Raw genomic sequence first — 14,672 nt, 5'->3', positions numbered from 1 at the left:
ATTGCAGTCAAAATTTACTTGTAGTCCACAATGAACAAAAACACGTTGGTTAATATTATTTTGAGGTCCACTCCAACGGTGTACTAAATGAACGATAAGACTATAAACAATCTTAATATTAGAGACCAAACAAAGATAATAATACACACTCTAATCTCGTACTAATCAAGGTTAACAAAGAGAATTTAATCCAAGTAGTTTAGTCTAATCTGATTTGACGAATGAAACGAAACTGTTTGTCTAATGGGATTGGACTGACAGAAGTCCTACATTCTCATGGAGATAGAGATGGAACAAAATAGTCTCATAATAAGAGCCCCAAAAAAGAGATAAGAATTGGCCACAATTGCCTTCTCTGAAATCACGCTCATGTGGCACGTCACAAACCAGAAAATTCGGCTAGTAATGCAACTTGGATGGCATTTAAAATGAAATCGCAATTTTGGGCAAGAGAGCTGTTAACTTTAGTGGCACATTAATGCCGCTGTTTGGTTTTTCAAAGGAGAAATAGTTGTGTTTAATAATTATACTTGCCAAAAATTAATCCGACAATTCGTAAGTCTCGTCATCACATTTCAACTGATGTTACAGTTTATCCATGTTATCATACACCTAACTATTATAGACTGGAAAAGTATCAATCATGTTGTCTATTCATTATAAATGTAAATTAATAACATCACATGACGATATGTCTGGCACACTCAAGATTTCATTTTTTGTTACTAGCTGGACTGAAGGGTTGGAATTATTTGAAAGTAACACTAAATTTGCTTCCAAAAAAACACTTTATTTGGAAATGACACTTTTCTAATGTCCCTTTCTCGGTTGTCTTATATATAGCTTGTGTACATCCTCCATATGCCTGCATAAAGTACAGTTGGTAAATCACTCATATTATACACATCTGTTGTCTATATGCATGCACGTTGAAATACACGCAGACTACGAAAAGGAAATACAGAAGAAATGCACTCAAGAATCAATCACGTTTTATTTTTCACAAAGATTTTTTTTGTTTTTACAGCAAATACAGTTCTTATTATCTCTCTATTTTCTTTATAATAAGATCGACGGTTGAACTTACGTTCTTGTTTATTTTCATTCCACTTACGATCAGATAGATAGACTTGGTTGTGCATATCGAGTATGAATGATTGACAAACGTCGACACAGACAAACTTCCCGTTATCATCAGGGTTGGCTAGTGGTTGACTAACAGTGTGTGCGTTGCGTGTCAGAAGTTAAGGATTCTGGTTTATGTACCATAGATCCTGATCAAAACAGCACTCTATCAGTATCTGTATTTGCAACGGCTATGGACCTTTTAAAATAATAACAATAATAATTTTTTTGAATTGGTTTATTTATGAAGGGAGTAGTGAAGTAGATGTGTAACAGTTAATGCATTCTCGTGTGTTAGCTCCATCGACCCGTAGAACCAGTTGCATCTGATCTGTAGGTGGACCCATTTGTGAATCGTAGCATTTTAATGCTATTCAAAATTATTCAATTATAATTTATACACATAAATTTGTTTTTCACCTTTTCTTTATCATGGACAATATGCACTTGTCTCTCTTTGTTCACATGTATATTTGGTGGTGATCATACTATATATGATCAGATAATTGGAAGGGTACCCTAGATCAGAAGGCATCGACATTTTTTTACTGAGTTTCAAGATATGAATAGAATAATATGACTCTTTTATTTAGAGAGACTTCTTTTTTAAAACTCGAGAGAAATGACGAGAGTCGAACTCTAATCACTGAAATTAAATAAAAGAATATCCTCTTTCATATGCCATCAGTACTATAGAGAATGCATATTTAATGTAACTCCCCACAATTGCAAGCCACTCACCAAAATACTTTTCATTTGACATCATGACCTCTACAAGAACAAGACAATTTCACATGGCTTTGCCCTTTTATTTTTGATGGGTGACTCTGAAATGAAAAGGATTAGAATTTAGGAATATACATATAAAGATGGTTTTTAGTATTTCTAACCCTAATGATTAGGAAATGTGTCTTCACTAAAAAAAAGGTCATTATGTTTAAACCATTACTTGATTTGTCACTAAAATGAAGAGGGTCATCCATGGCCATTGACTAAACAAATGGAATTGTGTTAGATGGATGAATTTATTTGCATAATAAAGAACCCAGCAGTCCAGCTTATAAAAGAAATGCTACCAATAGATATGAACCCAGCATATGGGTCCATCTACTAGCTATATGCAATCAGTGCAGAAAATAAAATGGAAAAGGTCTTCTTAATGCATCCCCATGGTACCAAAAAATAAATAAATAAAAAGCAAAAACTGTATGAACAGAAGCATAGTACAAACTTGTTCCACATGTTTCTGCATCAAATAAAGCAGTACAGTTACAATGTTTTGAAAGATTAAATCTCCAATGATGCAAAGGGATTCTAAGCAGCAGCAGCAGCACATCTTATTGGGTTATGAAATGAAACCCACAGAGGGATTCAACAATAAGAACTTTATAGTATACAGAAAATAATCAAAATACATATAAAAAAAATTGAAAGAGAAACACAAAAAGAAAGTGACATTTTTCAACCCAAAAAAAAAAAAAACCAAAAAAAAAAATTAGAGATTGATGATGACCTTTAGATGACCACATTTTCAGGGTTGAATGTGCTTAGATCCTCTTGATGGATCCAACCATATTTCTCCAAGAAAGGGTTGGTCAATGACTTTGGTGGGTACACAGCAATGTCCTCCTTCCACACATTTTCATCTCCCAAATCTCTCACCACCTCTAGCAAACAGCTGTTGCATTTAAAGCCAGCACCAAAGCTTATCATCAACACTGTGTCCCCTTTCTTGAGCCTCTTCTTGGCTTCCATGTAACCCAAGACATACCAAAGGCTACATGCAGATGTGTTGCCAAATCTGTGAAGTGTCATCCTTGCAGGCTCAAGATCATACTCATTAAGCCCAAGGTTCAACCCAATCCCATCTATGACTGCCTTTCCACCAGTGTGAAGGCAAAAATGATCAACCCCAGTCTTGAAATTGATGACAGGTTTTGGTGAAGTGCTTGCTCCTCCCTTGGAGGATTGTGACTTCAATTTTCTCACTAGGGTTACAAGCATAAACCTAACCAACTCTCTAATGGGTAAAATCTTGGGTGACATTTCCCTAAGATTATCCACAAAGGCTCTTGTGGCAGCCTTGGGTAAGATCTTGTCGAGGTGAAAACCAAGCATCCCTTGCCCATCTTCCTGTTGGATGCAACAACCATATGACTCATCTCTAGCCCCATGATGGGTTCTAACCAAACACTTCAATTTGAACATGGCTTGGTTTTTCAAGGCCCTTTTGTTGGTCAAAAGGACTGCACAACCACCAGACCTAAACAAACAATTTGCTAAAATCATGGATCTGACATTACCTGAATACCAATTGGGGCTCAAAGACTCAGAAGTGACCACAAGTGCATACACATTCTTGTAGGACTTGAAAATGTTACTAACAATGTCGGTTGAGATTAGGCTAGCAGAGCAACCCATCCCAGTGAGATTAAAGACCTTTATGTCCTCCCTCATCTTGTAGTGGTTGATAATTCTGGAAGCTAAAGAAGGCATAGAAGCAAACATGGACACATTCACAACAAGCACATCAAGTTGTGAAGGGGAAATGCCTGATCTGTCCAGAAGCTTCTGAATGCTGTCATGGAAAAACTCCTCCATCTCTGAGATGCCATCTTCCAATGTGGGGCAAGATTCTCTGCCTGAAAAAATGATTCTTGGAGCATAGGTTTGCTCACCAATGCCTGAGCTCACAATGGCTTTGAGGAGGAACTGGTACTCTAGAAGACCAAGATTCTTGGTCCTCCGGATGACCTCCCCTGAAAACTGTGTGTCTAGCTTTCTGTCATCTGTGGGCTTATAGCACTGATAGTCCAAAATGTAGCACTCTTGGTCCCTTTTTTCATCAAAGCGTTTCCACATCATAAAAATGAAGTACAAGGCTGAGAAAGCACAGAGTAAACTGAGAAGCTCCATGACCAAATGTGTGTGTAGAGAGAGAGAGAGAGAGAGAGAGAGAGAGAGAGAGAGAGAGAGGGGTGAGTTGTCTGTGAATTTATGTAGATGGGAAGTGAAATTGGAAGATTTATAAGAAGAGGAGGAGCAAGAGTACACTACATGTGAAGATCCTGAAGACTCATTTTTATCTCTCAACCCCCACCAAACTGATTGATTTGTGTGTGGCTTAAGCTTTTTGTGTATATATTTATGACTCAATCAACCTAGGTCACATCTTAAGCATGGAAAAGTAATAAGCAACTTGTAGGCTTTATAGGCTCTTTGGTTTGTAGGAACTCTCCAATTGTATCCTTTGGTCTCCATCAAAGACTACCAATTGCAAGACAATATTTATTCAGTTTCATACAGACTTTATTAATTTGGGCATGACCAAGTCTTCCAACTCAAAATCAAATTCGTAGTATTTTTAAAATGGAAAGCTATTATAGTTCACAGTTAGCAGCTTACCCAATGTGGTTACCCACATTTAAGAGAGATCAGGCGGTGGCTAGAGAAAAAAAAAACACAAATTATAACTCTTAGAAGAAAAGATTTATAATCTGTTTAATGTTTTTAAGGGCAGTAACAATTTTATTTAGCTTAATTCGAGAGCTAGTCGTCTATAATCATGTGAAATTTAGCATGAACAAATTTTTAGAGACAGTACAGGAGGGCAAGAGCTGAATTCTTAACAATTGTGAGCGAGCATAAGGGCAAAGTGCAAGCTCTACCAATAAGGCTATAATTCCTCACTTATCACGATAAACTTAACGTCACATATGTTACTGCCTTGAGTTGTATTACCTGCAGTTTAACAGTTTATAATATTCTAACAAAATTTAAATGTATCATTGGAGCTACAAGCCTTTGCTTAGCTCTAAAGCTTTATTTGCCGTGAGGTGTATTAACAATTTGATGTGATCCATAATAACTGAACATATACCTTTAAAAAGAATATATATGTATGGTGGGCTGGTGTGCATTTTAGTCGGAGTTGACTTGGGTGCTTAATGGGCTGAAGCTGAAAGCTAACCGTAATAAGCATTGACGAGTTGACGCTAAGCCAGTTGATTTGGGTTGGACTCTAGCAGCATTAATAGATATTAGGGTGTATAATTCAATGGTTGGTTGTTTACTTATTGTGATTCGTTGGCTTGACTTTGTTCAGTCTATTCCATGATTTAAGCGTTAGGTACAAGCAGTGTGATCGTAGTGATCAGTCCAAGCTTTAAAGACCTTGTGAAGAAAATTTGTACAAGATGACATTTTCATCAATGCTCATCCTATTAGAGTCAATACCAAGCAAACTAGTCGTGTGGTTTTTCTACACCCCCAAAAAAAAAGTATTCACATAGACATACCTTAGCAAATAACAAGAAATACTAATTTTGTGGTTGCATTATAATTTTTGTCACTCGTTTTCTTTTCTTTTTTATCAAATTCTGAATACCACTGAACTAAGAGCTTGGGGAAAACCTCTCCACAACATCACGCGCGGGGGAGGGGGGGCGAATCACAAATTCCTTTTTTTTTTTTGGGGGTGCCCAGATATGGGGGTTTTGGCCTTTGAGGTTTTGTTCTTTGGGTCTTGGGCGGAAGGGACGAGGTAGTTATGTCTGTCATATGAATTTGAGGGTTTGCTTATGGATTTCTTTTTTCTAGTTTGGATCTCTTCAAGTCTTGTGGATATCTTTTTCGATTTGGAACAAATCTCTTTCATAGCCATGATATTTATCTTTCTTGAGGCTTGGGGCTTGGGGCTTATTATCTAGAGGAGAAGCCAACGTTTTTCAGGTGAAATTTTCATAGATAAGGTGTTGTGGCCTGGTTGAGGAGAGATAGTGCTTTGATGCTTGTTTGAGTATCTAGAGGAAGCTAGTGGTTATGCTCTCTCTTGATGGCGTCCCCTCCTCGAATTAGAAGCGGTTTTACCGATTGCTGAGTTCGATTTGGCATCGATTTTCTATGAAGTTTATGCTTCGTATGTTTTATATGGTTGGCTTCTAGTGAGCTGGTTTCATTGTATTTTGTTTGACTCATTGTATTTTGTTTGACTCATTGTATCTTGAGGAATGCTAGCAGCCTTCTCTCTAACCTTCTCCTTTGGACCTTTTTCATTTTTTACTTGACATGTGTCATTCTCCTTACACTTAAAACAATGTCATTAATATATTATACACTAACTTATGCTTTCCAAGTTTACCCTTATTAAATGTATTCAATTTATCCAAAAAAAAAATTCACAACTTTCTTACCATCTTATTAAATTTTTTTAACGTCAATTATTTTTTTTAAAGAAAATGTTTGCTTTTTAAAAAAAGAGGAACTTGACATTAAAAAAAAGGGACATTTCCTCTTTTTTTAAAAAGCAGACATTTTCTTAAATAAAAAAATTTGACGTTAAAAAAAAATTAATAAGATGGTAAGAAAGTTGTGAATTTTTTTTGGATAAATTGAATACATTTAATAAGGGTAAACTTGGAGAGCAAAAGTTAGCTTATATAATATATTAATGACATTGTTTTAAGTGTAAAGAGAATGACACATGTCAAGTAAAAATAGAGAATGTCCAAAAGAGAAAGTTAGAGAGAATGTTGCTAGCATTCCTCTTTGGGCTTTGTGCTTGAATTGTAATCCTAAATTAAGCTGGGACCCTCCTTTTTCAAAAGGCTGGGTTTTGCCTTCAATTCTCTGTAATTGAATCTGTTTATCAACTAGACTATAACTAATTGGTATATGTTGTGGATCAGCTCATGATTTGTAATTTTTTCAAGAATAACATGTTCAATAACAGTAGAATTGCCTTCTAATAACTATAGTCTCAAAATAAAGTGCATAGTGATATGACAAATAATAATTTAAATTAATTTAATTAAGACACCCTAACATGTTGAATAAGAATAGAATTGCCAAAACAGAAATCTAAGTAACACGTTCAATATCGTTGTCATGTATATATCCTGATTTTTACATAAAGTAATGTTACTCTTACCACATTCTCATCTTATAATTAATCTCATCATATTATCATATTGAACCAAAAAAGCATATATTGATAATATTTATCTATAACAGTGGCGGACGGAGACAATAATAACAATAATGTGGTGATAATTATGATGGTAGAGACCATAGGGATGATGTTGTTGAAAATAGGGTTGACAGTAGAGTTGACAATATTAGTGATAAGGAAAATGCTTGGGAGATCAATCTCTATTAAAAGTACACAAGGTGTGGTGTGTAAATGTGGTTTCCTTAGCACGACTCGATTGATAATGTAGTTTGATGGTGTGACTTCTTGAGCTATGGCATGAATTTTATCCATTCACATATTCTCTTTTTCTTTTGATGAATTCAAGATATAAGGTTTATTTGCAAGGGGTTTGCAGTTGAAGTGGTTAAAAACAGTTATTATTGTACTTGAGGTCCTGTATTCGAATTCATCTCCCTCAATGTCACTTGTATTAAGTATAAAAAAAAGCATATATGATCTACCTTTATTAACAAAGAGGGGATTTGAATTTAAATTTGGGACTTCTTTTAATGTTAGTTAACTTCTTAATCTTATTCATAACAATGAGTATGAATGTAGGCTGACTATTGATTTAGAGATCATGATATTTCTCTATATTTTGTTAGAAGAGGTGTCTAGTTTTTTGATATATAAATAATATTGGAAGAATAGAAAACTGAACACAAAACATCAGGTGATGAATGTTCTACTTAATCTACAAACCCTTAGAAGAAATCTCAAATTTGAATACCTCCTCTCAAACAAAAACAATATAGATGAACTCTATTCTACTTTTCGTATGTGTAGCATGCCAAAGACGACCAAATTGTTAGAAAACATTGCCAAAGTGCTAGCTTGATCCACATTTGGCAATGTTTATCTATGTGTTTGTGTAAACGTGAACTAACTACATGTCGTCCACATGTACTATATAGGGAGTTGAAGCTTTTTTATTTATTTTTTATTTTTTATGGTCAAGAGGCAGTTGAGCTTTAAATGACTCAAGCTCGACATTAAAGATGAGCCTATGATAAACAATGAAAAAACGTTCACGAATCGTTCATGCATCGTTTGTGATAATTTAATAATGGAAAGTTGATAGTTCTTAATAGAAATTCGAAGTCATGTCGTGTCGAGTTAAATTTGAGACGTCCTTCAATTAAAAGCATTATGAATCAAAGAAACTCAGCAATCACACTTAAATATGAGAAAATAGATAGGTTTTTTTTGGGAATCTCAAAACTAGTTTTAGCAAGCTTAATGGTTCGTTTGGGTTTGGCTTAGTTAAATTTTCTTTGGGGACTCATAAAAGAAAGAAAGAATTCAAAGTCTAACAAGTCCAACACAATACAAGTTCAAGTTTGTATATTCGAAGTCGATTCATAGCCCTGCCCATATATGCATTTATGTCTCCACTAATAAAATATTCCACTGCAACAGAAGGGATAGGGACAAATTATTAAATGATGAGACAAACATATAACTGATAAATGTTGCTGCCTTCAATCTCAGGGCTTCATTTCCTTCATACTTATTTTCTTTTGCTGACTACTTATAGGAAACAAAAGGTATATGTATGTAAATCAAATATATATACAGAGAGAGAGAGAGAGTTCAACTTATTATACAGTCCCCTTTTATAGGGATCTTTACGAATATTTTTAATGATCTAAATCTTTTGAATTCAAGTCTTCATTCATAGATCATTCCTGCAAAAAACTAAGTCAATTGAAAATCATTAAGGCATCCAATTGGGGCCAACAAAATAGAACACGGTGCTTTAAGAAAAGACTATAATAACAATCATCTAATTAAGTGGTCAAATGGTTTCGGATTAAAGTGATTTTTTTCCAGAGATGATTTCAAATTCAAGTTTTTTTTTAAAATTTTTAATTTTTACATATATATATATTATATATATCTACAACTCACATCAAACAATTGGATCAATAAATTTTGATGTAATTGGACAGCTAACCATAACCGAAGGGTCCCAAGTCATCAGCAAGCCTAAAGGATATGTAATTTAAATGCAAGTTGCAAAAGCATGGACAACAACTTCTTGCATGGAAACTCTGATAAAACAATACACCATGTTGCTTTGAAATATATTTTCCTTACTAAGATCTAAAACAACCAACTTTTTCTGTTACATAAGCAATCAATCAAATTGCTTTGCCTACTTGCGCCCACAATTCATTTTGATTTCGGGGTGTCATATTGAAAAGTTCTTTAATGCTCAACCACCATTGCTCATGTTGGATCGTAATGTCTCACTCACCATATCTAAATACAAGTGTTATTGTTTGGACCAAGAATATTTCACCCATGGGCCTAGGAAAGATGTCTTTGAAGGTGAAGGCAATCAAGGGAAGAAAGATCAAGGCCCATGAGTCAACACTCAAACCCATGCAAAACGCTTGGATAAGGATGAGAGACCGAACTTTTGGAATAGGTAAGGGTAACGTCCCTCGAGCCTGGGGTTTAAAACCTCCTCGCGTTTGTTGGGCTTTACAAATATGTGAGGCATGTAAGCTTGGCACCATGATTGAAGGGCTAAAAGCACTTTTATATCTCGGCCAAAAAAAGCACTTTGATATCAAATAATAGTTTTGAAGCTATAAAGTTTAATGGATTCGCATTGCGGGACTCCGTAATGGAGAAGCACCAAGGAAGGACTTGGATTGTAAACAAAAATTTCGACATGCTGTTCTTGTAAAAGCACTTCTAGCCAGCATGCATGAAGTGCCCTTAGTCCCACGCTCTTTGCTCTTTTAGCAAAAACTTTTTAAGTAGAAGTATTTCCTATAGAAGTTGAACAAATCCATGAAATTGAAACGTAAACTAATAACCAAATAAAAAGATAGAGAAATGAGAAGTTGAATGTCAAATTGGGCATGCTAGCTACACTTTCTTCTAACCTTTCCTTTTCTGTTTTTATTTTTTTATAATAAATATTTTTTATTTTTAAATTTACTGTTATTTATAACTTTTATATTTTCATTCTCTTCTATGTTGTTTGATACATGCATTCTAAAAGCTTTAGGAAACGTCTTAAAGCTCACTTGATATCTAAGTAAGGAAGTACTTTTATACACCACTTATTTTGAAGTGTATCATCATCATTATTTTTAACAATTGACACGTGTTATAGATATAATCATAATTCAAATATTAAGAATAATAGTGAAGATATAATTGAATTATTAAGAATAATAGTGAAGATATATCTTGGATTACAGTAGTGAGAAGAAATATTTACTCAAACCAAAGGCTTCTAAAATTCTCCACCAATGACGACCCAAAAGCTAAAAGTCGTAAAGTCAGACGAGAGCCTCCAAATCTGAATGCACTGTTGTTGTCCTATGACGAACGTCAACTTGTCAAGACCACACGTTCATGTCCTCTGCTTGCTGCTATGCTTTGATAAAGCCTTTTTTGGTCAGCTTGTTCGTTGGGTAAAAATGTAATTCTGCCTCTATTTAAATTACTCTCCAATATTGATTGGTTAAGGCTATTGGGCGTTGAGATTCATCAACTAGTCTTTCAAATTTATGTTGCCTCAGGTGAAAATCTTGGAGAAGTCCAAGCCTAACTATTGGGGAATATTATGGCGAACTACTGTGAGTCGTTGATAATAATATTTCATAAAAATAGTTCGAAATCGTTAGACTTTGTCCAGAATAATTCCTTTTAATTTTCGAAGGAATTACTTCTTTTTTTAATAAAGTCGGCCAAATAAAAAAATTGTATGTAACGTAATCATTCTTCACTACTTACAAAAACTAAAATACAAAAGAAAGATTCCAAAACTATGCATAATCTGCGTTTCCTTCATCTGAAAAATCAAAGAATTCATGTATAATATTATCACTATACACCTTTTTTAAATCAAATCTTTACACGATCTTTTGTCCTCATTCTAGTATTGTTCTATATTCACTAAACGACACATGGCCAAAACGACATACAACGTCTCAACGACCTTGCCTACCATGCGAATGTGACGGCGAGGAAGAGCACGACGAAAATGACGAAACGCTCCCACCACTCGCGGCCCCATACAACAGATCCGACAAGTAATTATCTAGATTCTCGGGGGCATATCTGACCAACGAGTCCTCCCCGCACTCCCTCCTCATCCCGACTCTATGCTTCTCGTAAAACTCCCGATATACCGGCACTAGCTTTTTAGCCACCGAAACTTTCAACTCGTCTCGGAGTTTTGAGTCGGGCACGATCCATGAGGTCTGCTTTTTATACGCTTCCTCAAACGCTGCGTTGAATCGCTTGAAGTAGCTCTTTGCCTGATCGGAAGAAATCTGAGCCGTTGTATCTTCCGGTAGGGAGGCGAACACCTTGCTCCACCCCATCCGCTCGTAGTTCGAGGCGTATTGTTTGACTTTTGACTCGTGCTTCTCCACCCAATACTCCCCCAGCAAGTACTTGACGTTGGAGCGGCGGACTTTTCCGACGACGTATTGCAAGTTGTTCGCCAAGAACAAATAGGATAGCGCCACGTCTTTGTACAGCTTGGCTTTGCCGTCGAGTTTGCAGAGGAGAACAAGGACGAGCCACGCGAGGCGTATTGAAATTGGCGACTCCTCGGCGTCGTAGCACCCGAAGTAAGCTTCCGGCAACGGCGTCGAGATCGTCAACGGCCAGTCAAAGACTATATCACCAAGTATTTCGCTGTAATCGGCGAGGAAGGAAATATAGTTCATTACGTAACGAGTAAGCGGGTGGACCCCACCGGATGGGACCGGTGTCTTGGACGAGTCCTTCTGGATCGCCGATTCGAAATCCGTAAGCATAGTGCGGACGGCCTCACCTAGCTTAATGAGAGAATTAACGGCCAGAGATCGGACGGCTGAGGTTGATTCGAACGAGAAGATGGACTCTATTTCGGGCCAAAGATCCGAGACGGCCTGGTACAAGTCCAAAATGCGGAACATTTTCTCGGGAGATAGTTTCTTGCATTTTCCCACCAATTCCGGGAAACCAAACAGAGTCATTGCGGCCTCTTTAGATATCTCGTTGAAGCACGACTCCGCTATGGAGTCCGAGGCGGCGAACACTTGTTCGCAGAACAGCCTCTCGCCGTAGAAGAGAGTTTTAACGGCGACTTTAACGGCGCTTAACCAGTTCTTGATCTTCGTCTCCAAAACCTGCCAGTCCATTTTCTGAACCTGAGAGAGACTCAGCTTCTCCACTCCAAGAACATACAGGCCTTCGTCGACGATCGATTTTCTTATGATTTTGTAAATTCTCACGCACTCTTTTCCATAGCCAGACGATATCATACAATCAGCGATGGATTTCAAATCGGACATTGCAATGGCAGGGATTTGGTCCACCGCGGAAACCGACTCGGTTGTGGCTCGTGAATCGTCCTCCGACTCGGATTCCAAATCGGAAACACTGGACCGAGCCGAGGCCCTGGATGACCGGCTCGACACGGTTTCGGGGTCCAAGTACTCGGTTGGCGGATAAAATCTGGTAGAACTCCTTCTCGAGTCTCTTCATGGCGGATTGCATAAGATTCTGAGCAATGATGAGCTTTTCGGCGCTGGAGTCTTGGGAGCTGAGGAAGTGTTGCATGGCGGACTGTAAATCCTTGACGGATTTGAGGTAGAGCCTGGCCTCTTGGCGGTCGTCATGGAAGAGAGAGGAGATGTTGGTGTAAGAAGAAGAGTCAGAGTCCCACTGCGTGATGAGGGTCTGTGCGATTTCGATGTTCTCTTCCATTAGAGAGTCGGAGAAGCTGCGACGCGGCGATGAAGGTTGGGTGGCGCTCCTTGATGGAGAGTTTGAAGGTGATGGCGATGGAGATTTGAAAAACAGAGTCCTCATTCCTTTTCTCGGCATCAAAATTCAAAACCCAAAATCCAGAATTTAGATGTGTTTTATGTTCTTGGTGATTTGAAGGTGTGAGAGGCTGTGAGAGTGAGAGGGAGATGATGAGTTGTGTTGGATTGTTATTGTATGGAAGATGTTCGATGAAATGTTTTGGTGGGTAAGAGAGGGAGTGGGGGATATTTATAGGGTGAAAAGGTTGACTAATTAGAGCATGTATGTATGTGTGTGCGTAAGCACGCGGTCTTGCGTTTTCTTCCTTGTGGAGTTACGTGACAAAGTTAAAACAGAAGTGATTACGCTAGCTAATGATGGCCTAATAGTCAAGCAGAAAGGACCAGGAAATTGCCTGGTCTGTCTCTCCTCCGGCCTAAACAGAATAAACCCATAATTTCCTTTTTACTAATTTTTATTAAAAATATATGAAATTTAACATTTGAAAACAGAGACTTGGTCCTCTGAGTTTGTACGTACGTAATTTGAATTAATGCATGTGGCAGAGATTACCAGAGAGTCTTGTGGTTTATAAATGCTTGTGTTAATGCAGAGAAGAAGAAGGAAAAAAAGAAGAAGGTGCCTCAAGTTTTAGTTGCCCTCTAGAAGAAGGAAAGTAGTAAACAATGAGCCTGCTGCTTATTGACCCTATTGGTTGTTGCAGACAACGTACGAAAAAAGTGTTGGCTGTAGATCCAGTTCTACAGGGTTAGCTATGACCAATTCTTTGTGATCAAATGGTTTTGAGGAGCTGGTTTTATTGTGCATTGTTGTTGAGTCTCATATTTTCCTCTAAAACCATAAGGTGGGTGCATTTCTAATTGAGTACGCAGGGGATGTCTGATTTGATTTTAATTATTAGATATTTGAAATGTTATGTTACTACACTGTAAATTTAGCGCAACGATCGTTAAAACAAGAACTACTGAAAGTCCAACTTAATAGAAAACATGCGTTAATTCTCATCTTGATCTTATTAGGATATGATGTTTTATGAGTTACCAAGCAAAATTCTACTTATCATCGAATGATAATTCTCCTAATCACTATCTAGGTGTCGATTTGGGAAGGTTAAAATTATACAAATTCTGTGCATGCGATGTTGTCACAACCTTGTCTTGTGTTGTATTGCCTCCTTGTTTGAAACATTCCAAACCAAATCATCGACTGCCTTGGAAATATCATTTTGAATACAAAATAGTTTTTTAACGTATATTTTTATATAACATGCATCCAATATATAGGCCAACAAATGACTATATCCTCCATTGCTAATTCTTCCAGCTTTGGAAAGCACATATAAGGAATGAATAGAAGGTTCCACTTGTTGTTTAGTGGTAGGAATTATATGTATATAAGCTTAATCAAATAAACTAATGAGCTAATTAATAGCAGCCAAATCAAATTGAGCCTTGTTCTACGCGGTATCTTGATGTAATATAATTACAATAGAGCCTCTTCATGTTATTTTATTTTACTGGATACAAATGATATCGATGGAGGGGAGTTTTTTCACACACTGCCAATCTGTCATGGGGATTTGAATATTAGACTATTGGTCTATAAATCAACACCCTTTTTCACTGGGCTAGACCTCGTTGGTTTTGATTATGTTATTATACTTTATGCATAACACCTAAAATTATACATTTATATATCCAAGTATACTCCAAGTGCAACTTATTTATTTTTGGTTGGGTGTGAGCTTATGAAGTTGTCGTTTTTTTTAATAATTATTTATACAAGT

General features: G+C 36.8%; 2 protein-coding genes across 4 annotated transcripts; both read right to left on the bottom strand.

Annotated features, from left to right (window-relative positions):
• Positions 1-635: 635 nt before the first annotated feature.
• On the bottom strand, positions 636-4,309 carry KCS3 (3-ketoacyl-CoA synthase 3). 3 transcript variants are annotated; one of them, XM_008224527.2, is made up of 2 exons: positions 2,639-4,309; positions 636-865 (listed from the first exon to the last, which is right to left on the bottom strand). In XM_008224527.2, the coding sequence occupies exon 1, from the start codon at positions 4,039-4,041 to the stop codon at positions 2,641-2,643; it is 1,401 nt and encodes a 466-aa protein (XP_008222749.2). In that variant the 5' UTR covers positions 4,042-4,309; the 3' UTR covers positions 636-865; positions 2,639-2,640. The 3 variants fall into 3 exon arrangements, with proteins under 3 accessions (XP_008222749.2, XP_088910034.1, XP_008222758.2); XM_089053908.1 differs by lacking the exon at positions 636-865 and adding an exon at positions 1,256-1,274; XM_008224536.2 differs by lacking the exon at positions 636-865 and adding an exon at positions 1,737-1,952.
• Positions 4,310-10,879: 6,570 nt separating this feature from the next.
• EXO70H6 (exocyst subunit exo70 family protein H6) lies at positions 10,880-13,096 on the bottom strand. Its single transcript, XM_008224545.3, is given in 2 exon segments — positions 10,880-12,556; positions 12,558-13,096. Coding segments are annotated over 2 exon segments (1,890 nt in total). The 5' UTR covers positions 12,944-13,096; the 3' UTR covers positions 10,880-11,052.
• Positions 13,097-14,672: the final 1,576 nt, after the last annotated feature.

Source organism: Prunus mume, linkage group LG1 (genome assembly GCF_029339155.1).
Source record: "Prunus mume cultivar Tortuosa linkage group LG1, ASM2933915v1, whole genome shotgun sequence".
Lineage (NCBI taxonomy): Eukaryota > Viridiplantae > Streptophyta > Magnoliopsida > Rosales > Rosaceae > Prunus > Prunus mume.
Note: the sequence above shows the minus strand (reverse complement) of the source record. Positions and strands in the feature narration are given on the sequence as shown.

Excerpts from the sequence above, each read along its gene's own strand:
- KCS3 (XM_008224527.2), bottom strand. The coding sequence starts at position 4,041 with ATGGAGCTTCTCAGTTTACTCTGTGCTTTCTCAGCCTTGTACTTCATT.